The sequence below is a fragment of the Narcine bancroftii genome, chromosome 11 (genome assembly GCF_036971445.1).
Source record: "Narcine bancroftii isolate sNarBan1 chromosome 11, sNarBan1.hap1, whole genome shotgun sequence".
Classification (NCBI taxonomy): domain Eukaryota; kingdom Metazoa; phylum Chordata; class Chondrichthyes; order Torpediniformes; family Narcinidae; genus Narcine; species Narcine bancroftii.
The window spans coordinates 20,044,232-20,062,971 of NC_091479.1; the positions used below are offsets into that span (position 1 = coordinate 20,044,232).

General features: G+C 44.4%; 1 protein-coding gene across 2 annotated transcripts in view; it reads left to right on the forward strand.

Annotated features, from left to right (window-relative positions):
• The window catches only part of slc12a1 (solute carrier family 12 member 1), a 93,543-nt gene extending 83,435 nt beyond the window's left edge, over positions 1–10,108 (forward strand). For both annotated transcript variants that reach the window (XM_069902832.1, XM_069902833.1), the window contains exons 23-26: positions 3,583–3,669; positions 8,197–8,332; positions 8,430–8,497; positions 9,232–10,108. In XM_069902832.1, coding sequence (XP_069758933.1) covers positions 3,583–3,669; positions 8,197–8,332; positions 8,430–8,497; positions 9,232–9,367 — 427 coding nt within the window. In that variant the 3' untranslated portion in view covers positions 9,368–10,108. The remainder of the gene's footprint in view (positions 1–3,582; positions 3,670–8,196; positions 8,333–8,429; positions 8,498–9,231) is intronic.
• The last annotated feature ends 8,632 nt before the right edge of the window (positions 10,109–18,740 follow it).

The window sequence follows — 18,740 nt, forward strand, 5'->3', positions numbered from 1 at the left end:
TATGAGAGAGAAGCAGGTAGCGACTGAATGACTGCCTTTTTATTCAGGTGCATGCCTGCTTTTTTTTATCATACCTTGACGAAGGTCTCAGACTCGAACCATTGATTATATATCTTCGCTACGTGAAGATTGCTGCGTGACCCTGCTGAGATTCTCTAGCACTTTTGTGTATGGGACTACATTCACAGCATCTGCAGACTTGTTTCTCCTCAAATAGGAAAGGTAATTGGGAGTAATGGACCTAAAGAGTGGAGAGATGAATCTGGAAGAAATAGGAGCGGTGGAGAGCTACATCATGATTGGATTTAAGAAAAATTAAAGATTTAAAAAAATAGTTGGCATTCACATTGTTTAGAAGTTTCAGTAGAATCAACTCTGGATTTGAGATCTTTGTTCTTAAATGCGTTGCTCATTGAGAGTAGAACGTGAGAGAATGGAGTGGAAGAGGCAGTTTGTGACTGATTAAAGATTGAAGTGCAGTCGCACACTTCAAATATTTGTCTGTATGAAATTGCTCTACCAAAAGACTGGACACAGTTTATGTATTTGTGTCAGAGGGGTCTTGGCATATTGAATCATGAACGAGAGAGAGTAGTTTTCACTATCAGCGAATCCAGCAAAAGTTGCGTTGTTTAATTTTCCATTAATAAGTGGGTCTTTGCAAGTTGGAACCTTAACTAAATATCTTTGAAATTCCCACTAATAATTTTATTAAAAATGTCCACTGATTGGTTCCAATAACTTTCATTAGGTCAATAGTATCTAGGTCAATAGCTTGTGACATTTTCTGTACTCAGTAGGTACTATAATGTGAAGGGTCTTTTTTGTCATTACGCCTGCTTTCTGTCGTTACACTAGCAATTCCAAAATCACAATTGCACATTGAACCCCATTGTTTTTCCCAACTCAATGCAAGAATAATCTAGCTAATGCTCTACCTGCAAATTCTCTTTGTTTGGATACCTACCCAGCTCCTTTTTGAATTCCTCTATGAATTTGCCACTACCTCTGTTGGAAATTCCAGAAAAAAAACTGATTAAAAAATATGTCCCGCGCACTCCTTCACCCACCCTATCTTCACATTCTTGATTCATTTTACGTAATCAAATAAGTGAATGTTTGTTCATGGTGAATTTTCACATGGTCACTTGAAGGAACAAGGCTAAGGGTTCAGAGGCCATGGTAATTGAGTTTCATAACTATTGAAAGTTGACTGCAGAATGAGGACAAAGGCACCAAATAATATTTAAAAATTGATTTGAACAAAAGTAAATAACAGTCAAGGAAAGTTTCTCAAATGCATTGGTCATTTGGTTGTAATAGTGTTACAACAGGATTCCATTTGTGTCCATAATTTGAATGCACAGTAAAATGGAGTAATATCAATATTTGTAATGCTAAAATAGACATACTTGGAAAATGTATCCTCTACAACATTTGTGTATATTACACCATACAATAACACCAGCGTTGTCTCCGCTCCATCCTCAACATCCATTGGAGCGCTTTCATCCCTAACGTCGAAGTACTCGAGATGGCAGAGGTCGACAGCATCGAGTCCACGCTGCTGAAGATCCAGCTGCGCTGGGTGGGTCACGTCTCCAGAATGGAGGACCATCGCCTTCCCAAGATCGTGTTATATGGCGAGCTCTCCACTGGCCACCGTGACAGAGGTGCACCAAAGAAAAGGTACAAGGACTGCCTAAAGAAATCTCTTGGTGCCTGCCACATTGACCACCGCCAGTGGGCTGATACCGCCTCAAACCGTGCATCTTGGCGCCTCACAGTTTGGCGGGCAGCAACCTCCTTTGAAGAAGACCGCAGAGCCCACCTCACTGACAAAAGGCAAAGGAGGAAAAACCCAACACCCAACCCCAACCAACCAATTTTCCCCTGCAGCCGCTGCAACCGTGTCTGCCTGTCCCGCATCGGACTTGTCAGCCACAAACGAGCCTGCAGCTGACGTGGACTTTTACCCCCTCCATAAATCTTCGTCCGCGAAGCCAAGCCAAAGAAAGAAGAACAATAAAGTAAAAACTCAATAAGAGAGGAATCAAGGATATAACAGTGGTGTCTGCAAACACCTTAATTTCCATTCTTGATCCTCAACGAGTCAGAACTGCGAATGCCTAGAGATGCCTAATCATACACAGTGGCATCCAGTTTGTGCCTGGAAAGAACATCCTTGATATTGGTCCATGCTTATGCATGCCTGTGTGTGGCATATGGTAGGTCCTTGAGCATTTGTGACTTAATAGAGATGCTCTGTGGTTAGTAAAGGAATAATTTAAGGTGTTATGTGAGTGGGAAGAAAAAGGTTGAGAACTACTGGTTTAGGGAAAACATTGGGTAAATATTTTACACAGTAGTAGGTGCTTGGAATGCCTTGCCGGGGTGACGGTGGAGACTGGAACAATAGGGTCATATAAGACTCTTCAACAAGCACATGGATGCAAGAAAAATAGAGGGTTATGGTGTGATGTAGGGAAAGTTTAGTTTGTTGAGTAGATTTGTATAGGTCGGCACAATATTGTAGGCCAACGGGCCTGTACTGTGTAGTTATGTTCTATGTTGGTTTAACCAATATTGAGTGGGAACCTGTTAATTGTGCAGATCCAGCCACTGGGAATCAGATTTCGGTTACTAGTTAGGCCAGATTTGGAATTTACTGATTTTTGCATGCATTCATCTGCAAAACTTTACAAAGAGCATGCAAAGCCCAATCTAAGCACATGGTAGTGACATTCAAATAAAATGCATCAGTTTGCTCTGCACTGCCAAATTAATGTATCTTTTTAGATGCCCTACAATTTCTAGGTTGAATATATATACAATACTGAGGATCAAAGAGAGGGAAAAAGACATGTTGATAAGCTAGCAGAATTGGTTACAAATTGGGAGGTGGGATGTGATTGGGGGAAAAATCCTATTAATTATATTGCATATTATATGATGTGGAAGAGTTGCTTCACAAGATACAAAGAGCTGCAAGATGATTTTTTGGTATGAAAAGCTAATGAATGGAAAGATGTAGGCATAGAGATTGGAATCATAATTTCAGATTTGATCACATTGTTCTGGACCCAGATCCAATCTCACAAATCCTTGGCGACCCAAATGCTACAAAAAAATCTTCCCTGCACCAACTCCAATCTCTGATCCAGTTGTGCTCTCTGAAGGTATTCTTGCTTTGCTTTCTGTGGTAGGGCTTCTGGCTTTAATGTTTTCAGTACCAAAATGTTATTTGTACACCTGATCAATGACTTTTTTAATGCCATAAATATAATAATAAATAAATATACTGCTGTTCTGAGCTCAATTATAGAAAACATGGCAGCAATATAAAACCTACAATGGGTTTGGTAGCATCATTCAAGATAAATGCTGGTATTTGAAGGATTGAATTGAACAGCAGATAAATGGGACATTGTTTAAGAACCATAGCTATTTACTATCTTTACAAGTGCTCCTACATCACTTGAGTTTTTCCAAAGTTTTGTTTTTACTGCAGGTTTACAGGGTCTGCTGCAATTTTCCTTTTGAAGATTATTTTTACATTTCAGTTCTCTTGCTTTTATGCAGAATGGCTGCACTTCTGGGAAAATTCAGAATTCAGTGTGCTGACATCAAGGTCATTGGAGACATTAATGTGAAACCAAACAAGGAGAGGTATGAAATCAGTTCTCAACCCACTCATGTCCCTTATATTCTTATCTGTTTTTGTTCATCCCAATGTTTAATCACTTCACCAGGACTGCGGCAAGGAGTTCAGCTCTCATTTGTGCACATCCACCCCGTCAAATCTTTGTTTTCCTTCTCCTTCAAGGCACTTTTAAAATTCTACCTCTTTGCCCATTCTTTTGATCTTACTTTAATGGGCTAGAACATTCTGGCAACAGAAAGCCATCCATCTTCCTGTTGATCGACAACCGGGGTGGCCAAACTACAGCCTACAAGCCAACTGCAGCCCGTTGTCCATTTTTAGTGCCCCAGGCCTGTTAGAACATCGTCTCTTACAATAAATTACAGTATATGTACATTACACCCCTTACACTAGATGTTGCTGGCATTTTGAACAACTACTAGAATGATCAATGAAATGTTATTAATCGATGAAAGTAAATACTTTTTCAATTTAAAAAAAAAAATGTTTACCTCAGTTGATTAACCGCAGAACCAAAAGGACGGAAAATAGCAAGGGAGAGCTGAAAATTTCAGACATGGTGTGAAAATGAATACTTTTTCACAGAAGTCGAGGGGAAGTGCATTTGTTTGATTTACAAGGAATCTGTTAACTTTAATAGCCTGTCTACAGATTTACACCTTGCAAAATCATTATCATTTAAGGGCCGTGAACCGTTTTCACTGAGAATTGTGGAGGAAAGTTGGAGACGGCCTTGTCCCTTTTTGTGATCTTTTCTCCTGTTCTTCTTTTGCACCCAGATTTTTATTTGGTACTGTTTTTAGAATGAGAGTTTTATTGTATTCATTTAAATTAAATGTCAGGCATTGGTGAGGCCAAATTTGGAGTACTGTGTACAGTTTTGGTCACCAAATTATAAGAAAGATATAAACAAAATAGAGAGAGTGCAGAGAAGGTTCACGAGAATGTTGACAGGATTTCAGGGTCTGAGTTCCAGGGAAAGGTTGTGCAGACTGGGGCTTTTTTCTCTGGAGCGTAGAAGATTGAGAGGGGACTTGATAGAGGTGTTTAAGATTTTAAAAGGGACAGACAGAGTAAATGTGGATAGGCTTTTTCAATTAAGAAAGGAGGAGATTCAAACTAGAGGACATGGTTTAAGATTGAAGGGGAAAAATTATAAGGGGAACATGAGGGGAAATTTCTTTATGCAGAGGGTGGTGGGGATGTGGAATGAGCTTCCGGCAGACGTGGTCGAGGCGGGATCATTGGTTACATTTAAGGAAAGACTGGATCGTTACATGGATAGGAGGGGACTAGAGGGGTATGGTCCGGGTGCTGGTCAGTGGGCCTAGGAGGGTGGGGATATGCTACGGCATGGACTAGTAGGGCCGAACTGGCCTGTTCTGTGCTGTAAGTGGTTATATGGTTATATGGTTAAGAGCAACAAATACAGAAATGCCTACTGTAATATGTGAGCTCATCAATAAACTACTGTAACATCAACTGTTCAGTTGGGTCCTATAGTTATTTTGATAGGAAATGAATTTTGATGGCACAGGAGTATAAAACATCATTTTTTTTCTTGCAGTGTAACTGGTTGAACACTGCTGGATTTAATACTGTTTGGCCCATGACTCCTTTCATTTCTGTATGTGGCCAACAATCAAAATGTTTGGCCACCCCTGATCAACATGATAAAGGTGAATTTCTTCCAAACCCAACCAAATCAGAATGATCAAGGCTCTGCTCAGCGTAGGGTCTCGTGTGATATAATGCTAACTCACGATAGCTGGCTAAACTGAATCAAAAAACTGCAAGATATCAAACCTATTCAGGGTTGAAGGCTTCTGGCTATCTTTGGAAAGGTCAGCTTCTTCCCCGCTGCCATCAGATTCCTGAATAATCAGTGAACCAAAGACACTGCACTGTTATTTTTGTTTTATAGTAATTTTGTAAGATGGTTATAATATAAATGTTTGCCCTGTGATACTGCAAACCCCCGAATTTCATGACTTCTTTACGGCAATAAATTCTGATATTTAGAAATATTCTAAAGCTATTATTAAAATGTTAAAAATAAAACCTATTAAAATAAACAAATACTCTATTTCAAAAAGATACATAATAGGGCAGGATGTAAACGAAGAGTGAAACAATCAACATTTCAGACCAAGATCCATTCTTGGAATACAATTGCTGGTGCGGTCTTCTCCGCAGAAGGCATCAGAGAACTGACGATCGTAAGACTATAAATGAAGGAGCAGAATTAGTCTATTCAGCCCATCAACTCTGATTCACCATTCAAATCATGGCTGCGTAGCATTGCACCTACGTAATGTGGCGCACCTACGCAGCGAGCGAACTGGCCTCAGCAGTCGTGGACAGGAAAGCAACTGACAGCACCTAGCAGGATTTTAGATACGGTGCGAGACTTGAAACCGGAGCCCGCGTAACATCCGCCCCACCAGACATGGGGGTTAAAGGGAGAGGGTGGAGGTTTTTGAACAGGTTTTGGTTTTGAGTTGGGGAGTTCGCACTGAGACATCGCTGGACTCAGCTCGTTTCTTTTACACTTCTCGCTCAACACAGCCAACCTCCATTGCTTGTTGTGGCACACTGATTTTTTTTTCCTCTCAGCCCCATTTTCTGCCTCTCCTTGTAACCTTTGACACACTAACTTTGACCTTAAATATTCCCACTGCCAGTCTCTGGCAAGGGAGTCCACAGATTGAATGTCCTCTGGCTGGAGAAATTTCTCCTCACCTCTTCTAAAAGTAACGAGCAGGATGGACAGAAGATTGGCAGAAGGCAAAGAGTGGGACTGAAAAGGGCCTTTTCTTGTTGGCTGCTGGTGACCAGTGTTCTGCAGGGGTTGCTGAAGACTTGCCTACTCAGCTGATCAGCCTGTAGCTGGTCAGCTTTTGGTGAAATGTTGACGTTTATTTTTAACTGGTTCACCCCACTAGATACCACAGGTATCCCAGGTGTGATCCTGAAGACCCGGAACATCAAGCCTGCGCTCGCCCAGCCAAGCTGCTCCAATGCAGCCATTGAGCTATGCAGCATGGAAACTGGTCTTTCAGCCCAACTCGACCTTGTTGCCTCTCTGCTGCCCACATGCTTGCAATTGGCACATCCCCCTCTGACTCCACCCTTTATCCGGACATCTAAAATCTGGAAAGCTCCAAAATCCGGAAAGTGGGGTGAGAGACCAGCAGCGCAAGTCCTAATGTGTTTTAAATGTCCTAATTGATGGACATCACAGTGATGTGTTACTGAGAAAAGCTACATACCGTCCTCTATCAAGCTCATCCAAATCTTTGGAATAATACAATATGGAACTGTTCAGCAAGTCAGCCACCTTCTGTGGAGAAAGAAGCAGGGGTGAGGTCCTTCATCAAATTTTTACTATCTGAAGCGACTGATTCCTTCCAGCATTTTATATTGGATTTCTTGCATTAGCAGGGACTCTAAAAGTACTCAACTGAACTGTTCTGCAATATTAAATTCGAGTTGTTGACACCTTCAGAAATAAGCCCCAATGAATGGGTAATGAAAAATCATACAAGGCTGACTGACAAATCCACAGGATTATTTTGCATAAATTCCAATATTGTTTAGTGAGGAGCCTTTCATTTAGAGAGAACAAATCTGATTGGCATCATTATAATGCGACATCACTGATTATTACGTTGAATGACCCAACGGTTGACGTAGCGGTTAACGCAACACTATTACACCACTCCAGCAACCTGGCACTCTCTCGGGAGTTCATATGTTCTCCCCTGTGTCTTGCGTGGGTTTTCTCCGGGCATTCCGGATTCCTCCAATCCTTTAATGTATGGGGGTTGTTGGTGAATTGCGGTATTTAGGCTGCATTACTGGGCTGTTACCGCGCTGTATGTCTAAATTTTAAAAATTAATTTAACCTTCATGCCAGTGATCTCGTGCCAAGCAAGGTGTTCTTAATCAGTCCATTAGCTTGGAGGAGCAGTGATATGGGCATTAACAACTATACTGAGGAAAAGTAGGTACAGTCTGTAGTTATGCTTTTTTAAAATCCATAACAACTGAACTATAGTTTGGTCATGCCCTCCGGATTTTTTTGACAAAAAAACGTACTGGGTTTTTGAGAATTCAGGCCAGTGCCCCTGATGAGCAAAGTAAGAACGTGAACAGAGACCATAGGGGTACACATGCAAGTTGCAGGTGCAAGGAGATCGACCACAGCCACTCTCGACCTTTTTTCATCTGTGGCCCCCACACTAGGACTCTGTTCAAAGTTTACGAGCCCTCCTTGCTCCTTGTGAATTAGTCAAGCAGTCTTCAGTACTTTTCTCCTACTGACTACATTAAAATATTTATGTGAAGTGGAAAAAAAAGCAAGACTTCAATGTACTGTGATTCCCCAGGAGGGGCTATAGGGTCCTCTTTGAGAATGACTTATCTAGCATATCTGCTGTGAGAGTACTCATTGTTGCCCTTGGTAAATTGTAAGACTTTGGTTATAATTTATATGAAATAATTGTGCTTTGGTTTGCTAATTCTGACAGCTGGAAAGCATTTGAAGAAATGATCGAACCGTATCAACTGCACGAAAGCTCCAAGGATCCTGCAACCGCTGAGATCCTGCAGAAGGAGTCTCCCTGGAAAATTACTGATGCTGAGCTCGAAAGATTTAAAGACAAGGTGGGCACCCTGCAACCTGTTTTATTCATCATAAATATTTGAATTCTTTCACTTTCATATGAATATAAATGTACCCTCTGCCTTCTTTAAAAATTAGACCTATCGGCAAGTCAGACTCAATGAACTTCTACAGGAGAACTCCCGAGCTGCCAACATCATTGTTATGTACGTAAACTTTGCAGGTCCAGGGTGAACCTCTGTTATCCGGCATTCTGTTGTCCATCAACTCCCATGGTCTGGCATGTTTTGAATCTGCCACCATTAGTACAAACTCCTTACAGACAGCGCGGTACTTGAACCTCGGTCCTGGTCGAGGCAGATTCAACCTTTTTAGTGCCAGCAAACAGGACCAAGGTTTGCGTCCCAGGCTATCTGTAAGGAGTTTGTACTGACGTCCTGACTGTAAAGGCGCGGCGCTAACTGTGCTGCATTATTTCCTGTTGTGAGCTTTGTTCTACCTTTGATATGTTTACATAGGGGTTTCCTTTAGGGGTCAATTTCTGTTTGCTGGCATTTTTTTGTTGTCCGGCAATGGCCAGGACCCAACTTCGCTGGATTATAGAGGTTCAATCTGTACCAACCTATACTATTCATAATTCTGAAGCAGTTGGATTTTTGGTGATTTAGATAATGTAACAACAGATCCAAAAATGTATTTAACGGGATTTTTAATGGAGAAAGTGGGAATGATTACACATTTTATCTGAAGAGTAGATATGGGAACAGGAAATATAAAATGATATGTTACCCCAAAAGAATTTTTGTTTAATCTAATTATGGGAAAAATGACTATAACCCAAATTCTATTTTGCTTGCATTTGCATTATGTTGTGTGCAAATGGATTGTTCAAACTTGTTTTTCAAACGATGTTAACTTTTGACTTTCTTTACCTCTTTAGGAGTTTGCCAATTGCAAGAAAAGAAGCTGTTTCAAGCTACCTGTATATGGCTTGGTTGGAGATTCTTTCTCGAAATCTACCTCCTGTCATAATGATCAGAGGGAATCAAAAAAATGTGCTAACCTTTTATTCTTAAACATATACTCATGGTATCTATTTTCCAATATATCATAGTCATTTAAAGGGCATCACTAGGTTTAAAGAGCAAACAGGCTTAATTCAAATTTCTGTAGTTCTTTGATGCTAATAATGTCAATTATTATTAAATGTTCATGCTTGGTCAACATGTGTAATTGTTGTTTGCTATAATTGTAATGGTTTGCTTGTAATGTTGCAAAGATGGAATATTACTTCAATGTGCTCTCATTATACCAAAAAGAGATGGTTGTCATGCATCAATGACATAGATCCAAAATTACTCCAAGATTAGAGGATTTCCAGACCATTGTTACGTTCCAACATTTCTTCAGTTCGTCTTAAAAACAAAAGACATTTTGACTTAATTATGTACAGTGGATTCTTCAACGATGAGCTTAAGACTGAGAAAAGTCTTCGAATGTTATCTGACAAGGTTATATTTGGGAACTAAAAGGAAAAATAGAAAACTTGTCAAATCAAATTAGATAAGTTTTAACTAAGTGGACAAAATATTGAGGTAAATATGTGTATAATAGTAGATCGAGAAGCTGTCAAGGAAAGCACAACACATTTTATCATGCGGTCAGTTATATTTTGGAGGGATTTCTTGCAGTGTGATTTTCATGTTGGCGTTCAGAATGTATTTTTCATGACTTCAATTGAAATTATTGTAATCTGCAAAATGCTAGCAATGACCTTGAGTCAGATGATTGTCAAAATAAATTGCACTATAATTTAACAGACCCTTGTCCTCCTTCTAATTAGTGGGACAAAATATGTATTCTCTACTGTTTTCATGAAATGTTACAGACTTTTTTTAATCCTGCTTTAATTCATGACCTGGTTTAGGTTTTCAAAATGTCCTGGGATTCAAAAGTGATGTGTTGGCATTGGACTGACATTTTAGCATCCAGACTAGGGTAATTTTTGAACCGTCACGAAAGAATGTGGGGTTTTGTGTCTTTATGGTATACTTGACTTTTCAGTGCCATTTTCTATTAAAAAAGTTACTGTAGAAAAATAACATTGGGACTTTGACATTCTACATGTATTATCACAGTTTTGAGACAACGCTGAAGGTTTAAGGCTTCAGAGGCTGAAAATGTCCAGATGGACATAATATTATAGAACAGCATATGGCTGCAATCACACAAGTGCTGGAGAAACTCAGCAGGTCACACTGTGTCCATGGGAACCAATGTTTTGAGCCTGAGCCCTTCGTCAAGGTACGAGAAAAGAGCAAGCAGATGCCTGAATTAAAGGTGGAGGGATGAAGGGGCAGGGGGAGGAGTGTAGGTGGATGTGGGTGGGAGGGCAGAAGAGAAAAATGCTGAGGTGATGGAGGGGGTGGGGACCTGGAAGAAAGAGAGAGAGAGACAGAAGTTGCCAGATGGAAACCAGAAAAAACCAATGCCATTCAATGGGAGAATGCCCAGGTGGAACTTTAAATATGGTTCCCTTATTTTGTGGTGGCCTCATTTTGGCAATGACGTTGGTGTGGAATTGCAGTGGACATACCCAAGGTGCTCAATGAAACAATATCCCAGTTTGTGCTCATTCTCTTCAATATAGAGGAGGCCATGATGGCATGGCAATAGCTGACCTCTGTGGATTCACATGTTGGTTCACTTGGAAGGACTATTTGGGGCCCCAAATGGTGGTGCAGAAGGTGCAAGTGGCACATTTCCTGTGCCATTTTGCATTTCTTCTGGTTATAAGGATAGGTGATGAAGGGATGATTAGTGGGAAGGGACAAGTGGTCAAGGGAGTCCCAGAGGGAATGGTCCCTGCTGGGTGGAGGAGCAGTAAAGATGTTTCTGGTAGTGGGATCATATAGTAGGTGGTGGAAATTGTGGAGGATATGTTGGATGTTGAGGCTGGTTGAGAGGTAGATGAGGACAAGGGGAATTCTAGGGGCAGAGGAAGCCAGGGCAGATTTGTGGGACGTAGAAGAGATGCGGAAAGGGGCTGAGTTGATGGCAGGAGAGGAGAAGCTTCTGTTTGAACAGAGTGGACAAAATGCCACAGTGGTGGTAATGGTGGAATTAGAAATGACTGTAACAATGTGCAGTGATGGAAATGTTCGGATACGAAACTAAGGATGGGAAGAGACTTTGAATGGCTTTCTTTTTCTAAATAATTTATGATAAATAAAGTCTATTTTTGGTTTTAAAAAAAAATAGGATTGGAATGCTGAAGTCATCCATGTCTTTACAGAATGCACATTTGCCAAGAGTGTGTGGGGAAGGATGCAAGGGTCCTTGTCACGCACGGTTCATCCCCTGCAACAACATGACAAGAGGATTCTGATTTACTGGCTGTTCCCAGAGAGAGACTGAGGGGGATTCCCTTAACCAACAGGGGGAGTGATGACAAGGTACCACAGTGGTAACAATGGTGTAAATAGAAATGAATCTATCAATGTACAGTGATGGAAATGTATGAATATGACACTAGGGGTGGGGAAAGACTGAATGGTTGCAAATAATTGTGAATCAAGTCCATTTTTGGTTTTAAAAAAATATTGATTATTTATCTTTAATTCCTATGGACGCTGCAATACCTGCCGAGTTTCTGTGTTTTTACTGCCATCACTGTGTCTGCAGACTTTGGTGCTTTCTCCACAGTGATGGGAAATGTAAAGGTATGGGTGGAAAGAGACTTCTCACGAAGTCTTTGAAAATAACAATTTTCTTCAAAAGGCTTGCTTCTTGGTTTAAAAAAAAATTGGGGATTATGGCAGACAACAAGCTGAACAGAAAGATAATTTCAGATTTGCTGGTATCACACAGGAAGTCGGAGAAACATTAACTTTTATTGAATTTACCATGTTTAATTGCTTAATGACGCTGATACCTTGCGACAGTTCAACGGATGTAAAAATGTTTTTCCGCTGACTTTTGTTGATACTCAGCATCTGATGCCTCTCATGTCAGTGTCCAATTGATGGAATCTAGTTACCTTGATAGCACTTTTCAATGCTTGCAATGTCCTGGTGAAACCTTTCACCATGTTTGTCACTGACTGTACCAAGATCATGTCGTCAGGGAAGAACTCCCAAGTGCTGCCTTGAATCTTCCCGAAGACAATAAATGCTGTTGTTAAGTACACTCACTATGCTATTGCCTGAAGAACATGCCTTCAGTGAATATCAAGATTATGCACAGTATACATGAGCTGCTTTTATAGCCTGTCTGAATCTTCTAAGACAATATTTGCAGAGCACCTGCACTGAGTGCATGCCCAGGAATGCTTGGACTGACCAAAACAGCTTGCTTTGTGGGAACTGGTAGACTTAACCCTTTGAATTCCATGTCCCAGTGTTCAGGGACGACCAACCGGGGTGCAGTCAGGTTCTAAAGTTAGGGGGAACGAGCACATTTTAAAAAAAAAGGCACCAGGTCAATGAGTCGGTGGTTGAATGGTGGGCTGCAATGATTTTCTTTCTGGCAGGGGTGGGGGTGGCAGTGGTGGATCAGGGAGGGAAGAGGTGCTGCTTTTGGCCATTGCTCCCTCTGCTCCCCATCTAGCTACGCCACAATACCAACAAGCTCATATACTCCCGGGTTTTCTGCAACTGGTACCCAACCACTAGCTGGTTTGGACTTTTACCCTAGTCTGGAGTTTACGCTCTCTTATAAATGGTGTGACAGAGTATATAGAGGTGTTTTGGAGATACATTGGGAAAGGTTTGTTAGACACAAACACTTTAAAACAGAATTTTTGCAGGAGCTTTTGCAAAAGTGCTCTCAGACTCATGATGGACTGTTATTCGCAAAAGGCAACAAATGTAACAACAGGCAGTAGCAGCTTTGTCTGGAAAACAGAATTTACTGTCTGGAAGGTCATGTGATCTTGGTAGGCAGAGGGCAGAAAAAACAGGCTTTGCTCTCAGAGTTGGAGGGAGAGAGAGAGAGGAAAGACGCAGACATTGGTTCCAGAGGGACAAGCTGGCAAGCTTTGGAAGACGGCCTGGTCAAAGGAGAGGACTGGCTGTCAGGTGTTTCCCTTGGAACAGGTGAAACAGAAAGGAACTCTGTGGCGACCTGAAAGAAAGAGGTCATCATCTGGAGAACCCTGAAGGGGGCAAGTTTTGTCAGCAAGACCCCGGAGTGGCTGATTAAAAAGGAATCATTTGTGGATGTCCTGGAACAAGAAAAACTCTCTCTGCGAACCAACAAGAACCTTTCTGCGGGGTAACCTGTTAAGCACCAAAGCCCGGTGAACTTTATTAATGTTAACTTCAGTGCCCAGTACAAGAATTGCCTGCGACCCGTGAGACTGCGAACCAAAGGACTTTGCTGAACTCACACACGGGTGCGCTTAGAATGAGAAGGGGGTTAAGTGAGTCAAGAGAGATAAGTTAAAGTTTGATTCTATTTTCATGTTCAAAGATGATGAAAAGCAACTTTTGTTGAAGTGACCCTGGTGCTTGACCAGCCCATTGGCCTGCGGGTGATAGGGTGTGGTCTGGTGCTGCTGGGTTTTGGGGTCCTCTCTGGACTCGTAAGTGGTTAAAAGTGGCCGGAGCCCAAATTTAAAAGATGATATCTAAAACAATGGGACGTGATAGGAAAGTTTTAAGGATTTTTTGTTGTTGTTGCCTAAAATCTATAAAAATGCACCCCAAAGTGTTCGGGAATCTGTTGCCCCAGTATCATTTATTGTGAATAAAGTCTATTTTTGGTTGGAAATCGGGACGTCCCATGAATGCAGCCTCAGCCGCCACGCAGGAAGGAGCCGCCGGCCGCGCTTCCTGCTCCGCCTCCACGTCCAGGTCTGATGGAAGGGGTTCTCCGCTTCTCCTGCGTCGGCCGGGCCGCGGGGATTGCAAAGACGCTCTGCGCTGCCGCCCTGAAGTGGACTGGCTCGGATACAGGTAACCTCCCAAGGCGTCCGCGCTGGGAGCCCGTGTTAAATGGGGCATGGCTGGAGAAGGGTGCAGCGAACGGCAGGCAGGATTTGCCTGAATCCGCTTGCTCAGGACCGACAGGGAGCTCCCCCAGTACGATCGTGAAGAATTTCTCAACGCTGGATAGATTTAAACGTATTGTCAGTGAATTGAACAGTGGCAGAATGTTATTGTTAACCAAGCTTGTGGGACAAGTGAATGATTTTCCACTCCTGGCCTGTAAACCCTATTGTCTCCCTTCTCCTTCCTTGCCACTCCCCCCACCCTTTTGTTCAGACGCCTGCCAGCATCTTCTCCTCCTTCGACGAAGGGCTCAAGCCCGAAACGTCGGCTGTGGATCTTTGCTACGTGAAGGACCTACAGCGCTTCACCAGTGCCCCGAAGAGGATACAAAAGAAATAGGAGCAGGAATTGGTCATCCTACTCGATAAGACCACTAATGTTCTGGCCGTCGACTCAGCTCCGCCAACCTGCTATTGCCCCAAACCCTTAATTCCCTGCCAGGCAAAAATGCTTTGTCTTACATACGTTTAACGAGGCAGCCTCTACTGCGTCTTTCGGCGGAGAATTTCACTCTGGAAAAAACAGTTCCTCTTCAAGCAGTTCCTGCATCTTGAGGTTATGTCCCTGAGTTCTAATCTCAGCTACCAGGTGAAACAGCATTCCTGCCTCTATCCTATCTATCCCTTTTACAATTTTGTATTTTTCTATCAGAATTCCAGGAAGTCAATCTCTCAACAGAGGAGTAGCATACGAGAGCGGGGATGTAATGTTGAGACTGTACCTGCTTTCAGGTGGCCAGAATACCCCCGACGTAAAGCCACCTGAACGCGGCTGTTGAGAGGCCACCTGAAAGTGGAGAAACCTGACCCGAGGAGTACTTACCCAACCCTCCTCGGGTAGCGTATTTCTCCGCTTCCGAGCGCTCCCCCCCCCCCGCCCCCTGAAAGCGAGTGGGACTAAGGCCACAGTCGACGGGAGCTGGCCATTTGCTCCACGGCGCCTCTCCCCGCGGCAGGCCTTTCAGGTGCCAGAACAGCGCTGCCACCTGAAATTCGCTTCGCACACACTCGCAGCTGGCTCCGGAGCCGCATTCTCCCAGCTATTCCACCTGAAAGTGGTTTATAAAGATTCGGGCACCTTAATTGAGAAAAGACGCACTGGCATTGGAGAGGGTTCAGAGATGATTTACTAGAATGAGTCAAGGAATGAAAGGGTTAGCAGATAGGAACGATTGTCAGCTCTTGAACTATGCTTGCAGGTGTACAGAAGGAGGAGGGGGGAACCTCATAGAGGCATTTTGAATGCTAAAAGGCCTGGACAGAGTAGATTTGGCATGTTTCCCATGGTTGGGGATTCTCGGACAAGCAGGCACAACTTCAGGATAAAAGGGTGTCAATTTAAAATGGAGATGCAGAAAAATTTCTTTAGTCGGAGGGCCATGGGTCTGTGGAAGTTGTTGCCACAGGTGGCTGTGGAAGTGCGGTTGTTAAGGCAGAGATTGACAGGCATTTGATTAGTCAGGGCATTAACGGAGAAAGTTGGGGAGTGAGTCTGAGTGGGAGAATGGATCTGCTCACGATTAGAATGGCAGAGCAGACTCCATGGGCCAGTGGGCCTACTTCTGTTCCTATATCTTGTGATAAACTAGCCCCCTCATCTCGAGTCAACCTGGTGAACCTCCTCTGCACCGCCTCCAAAGCCAGTGTATCGTTCTCGAGTGAAGAGATCAGAACTGCGTGCAGTTCTCCACAAGTGATCTCACCTCGAAAAGCTACAGCAGAATAACCCTGCTCTTAACTTTCATCCCTCTGGCAATGAAGGGCCAACATCTCATTTGCCTCCTTGATTACCACTTGCACCTGCAAACTAACCTTTTTTGCGATTCATGCATAAGTCGCTTCGCTCGATAGCATGCTGCAATCTTTCACCATTTCTATATTTGCCTCCAAGGTGGATGACCTTACTTACGCCGTATTCCATCCACCAGGCTCTTGCCAACTCACCTAACCTATCTCTATCTCTCTGCCGACCCTCTGCACAGTTTGCTTTTCCACTCAGTTTCGTGCCATTGGCAGTCCTTTCGGATGGTGCTTGATTTCCAGCTGCCTTCTATTCCTGGGCCTCCCAGTCCTGGTTGATGGGAATGAATGTTACAGGATGGGCGCTTGAAAGTCATCCCAGACTTTAGAGGACTGATTGCCCTGTTTCGGTGTCACGTGACTGTGATTTGTTACACACACAGGACTGGGAAGCCCAGAAGGATCTGAACCAATCCAGAGCTCTTGACAGCGTGCGTTCAATGCTGTCGATCAGCTTGACCAATGTCATCACCTCTACACCTGCTTTGGACCTGGGGTGAGTGAGTGCCCTCTGGGGTCTTTTTCCACTTGGAATAACTGTTCTTTTAAAATTTACTTTGTGGATCTGGGCATCGCTGGCAAGGCCAGCATTTATTGCCCATCCCCAAATGCCCCCCAAAGTGGTGGCCATCCTGGTGACGTTTAGCTTGGGGTGTTCAAAGCTGTGAGATATCTGTAAAAAACAGAAAGAGGTGTGTTAAGACTGGAAAGGATGAGCTTCTGCAGGGACACCCTCTTTTGAAACAAGTTAGGGGAAAATCAACCAAAAAGAAATTGGCAGATGCAAGAGTTCTGAAACAAAATGCTCAGCAGCTCGAGCGTCATCTAAGGAGAAAGGGCTGGGGTTGGGATAAGGTCAAGATTAAATAGCCCGAAATCTCAATCCCTGCGAGGTGTGACCAGCCCAGGCTGGTATCGAATTGCGCTCCAGAAACGTGAAGACTTTATTAAGATCGAATAAATGCTTGTAGCGGCAGCTACACTGACACTGCAAGAATACACAACCAGACGGGTTGAGCTCAGTGAGCAGAAAACTGGTTTATTTCTGGCTGCCGGGCTGGACTTGTACTCCTAGTCCGGACCTGGCTGAGAACCGCGCTGGGGGGGGTGCCGACGTCACTCGGCGTCATGTTGTCCCCCGGCGCGGGCTTCTGAGCCTGGTGCTGAGAAGAAGGGAAACCCCTGACGGCGCCATTTTGGCCGGCTGCCACACCGCGTGGATTACAAGCGGGGCTGGTTCTCCTGCCTAGTGGCATGCCGCCTCACAGCCCTGGAACCAGCTCCAATGTCCTTTTTAGCTGGGCGGCCTCGTTTCTTGGGCTGGCCCACAATCACTGGTTCTGTGGGGTCGAGGTGAGCTGGCTTCAGCCTGTCCACAGGAAACAGCGACCTCCTTCCACCGATGTCCAGCGTGAACGTAGACCCTGAATGCTGGACAACCCTGTATGGCCTCTCGTAAGGTCTCTGCAGAGATGCCGCGGGCGAGCCCATGCCGAATAAAAACATACTCTGCGGAGTGCAGCTCTCTGTAAGATGGCCATGTGCTGTGTCTGGACAGCGGTGGGGTTGCGAAGGAGTCCAAGTGGGCCCAGAGGTGGGGAACTAGCTCGTGCGGCGACCACTGGGGGTTGAGAAGGCGCGTTGATAAACTCACCGGGCGTGCCAGCGGTACGCCGTAGACCAGCTTAGCTGATGACGCCTGCAGATCCTCTTTGGGCATGGAGCGGATGCCCAAGAACACCCAAGGCAGTTCGTCCACCCAGTCGAGACCGGTGAGTTGGGCCATAAGTGCCGACTTAAGGTGGCGGTGCAGACACTTGACCAGCCCATTGGCCTGCGGGTGATAGGGTGTGGTCTGGAGTAGTTCTATCCCCAACCTGTTGGCGAGCTGTGTCCAGAGCGCAGAGGTGAACTGGGCGCCCCGATCGCTGGTGAGGTGATTCAGAACGCCGAACTGGCCAACCCAACCGTGCAACAGCACTCAGGATCAGGAGTCCGTGGAGGTGTCTGGCATCGGGATCGCCTCGGCCCAACGAGTGGTACGGTCAACCACCGTGAACAGGTAACGGTTGCCCTGGGAAACTAGTAAGGGCCCGACTATGTCCACATGAATGTGGGTGAACCTTTCCCGGACGTGCTTGAACTCGTGCACGGGCTCCCTGGTGTGCCTGTGCACCTTGGACATCTGGCAATGGGTGCATGTTCTGGCCCAGCCTGCAATCTTTTTCCACAGCCCATGCCAGATGAACCGCTCTGCCACCATACGGACCGTGGACTTGATGGGCGGGTGCGAAAGGTCGTGGATGTCATGGAAGAATTGCCTGCGCCATTGCTGGGAAACCACTGGCTGCGGGATGCCCATCGAGACATCACACAGGATGGTGCCTTCGCTGCTAGGAGTCGGGAGGTCTCGGAACCGCAGGCCCGTGATGGCATTCCTGAAGGCTTGTGTCTCCTCGTTGGACTTTTGGTCCCGGGCAAGCTGGTCGAAGTCGAGGCTGGGCGCCAGCATGCAGATGGCCGGTCGTGAGAGTGCATCGGCGACCACGTTGTCCTTCCCCACCTTGTGCCGAATGTCGATGGTAAACTCTGACACG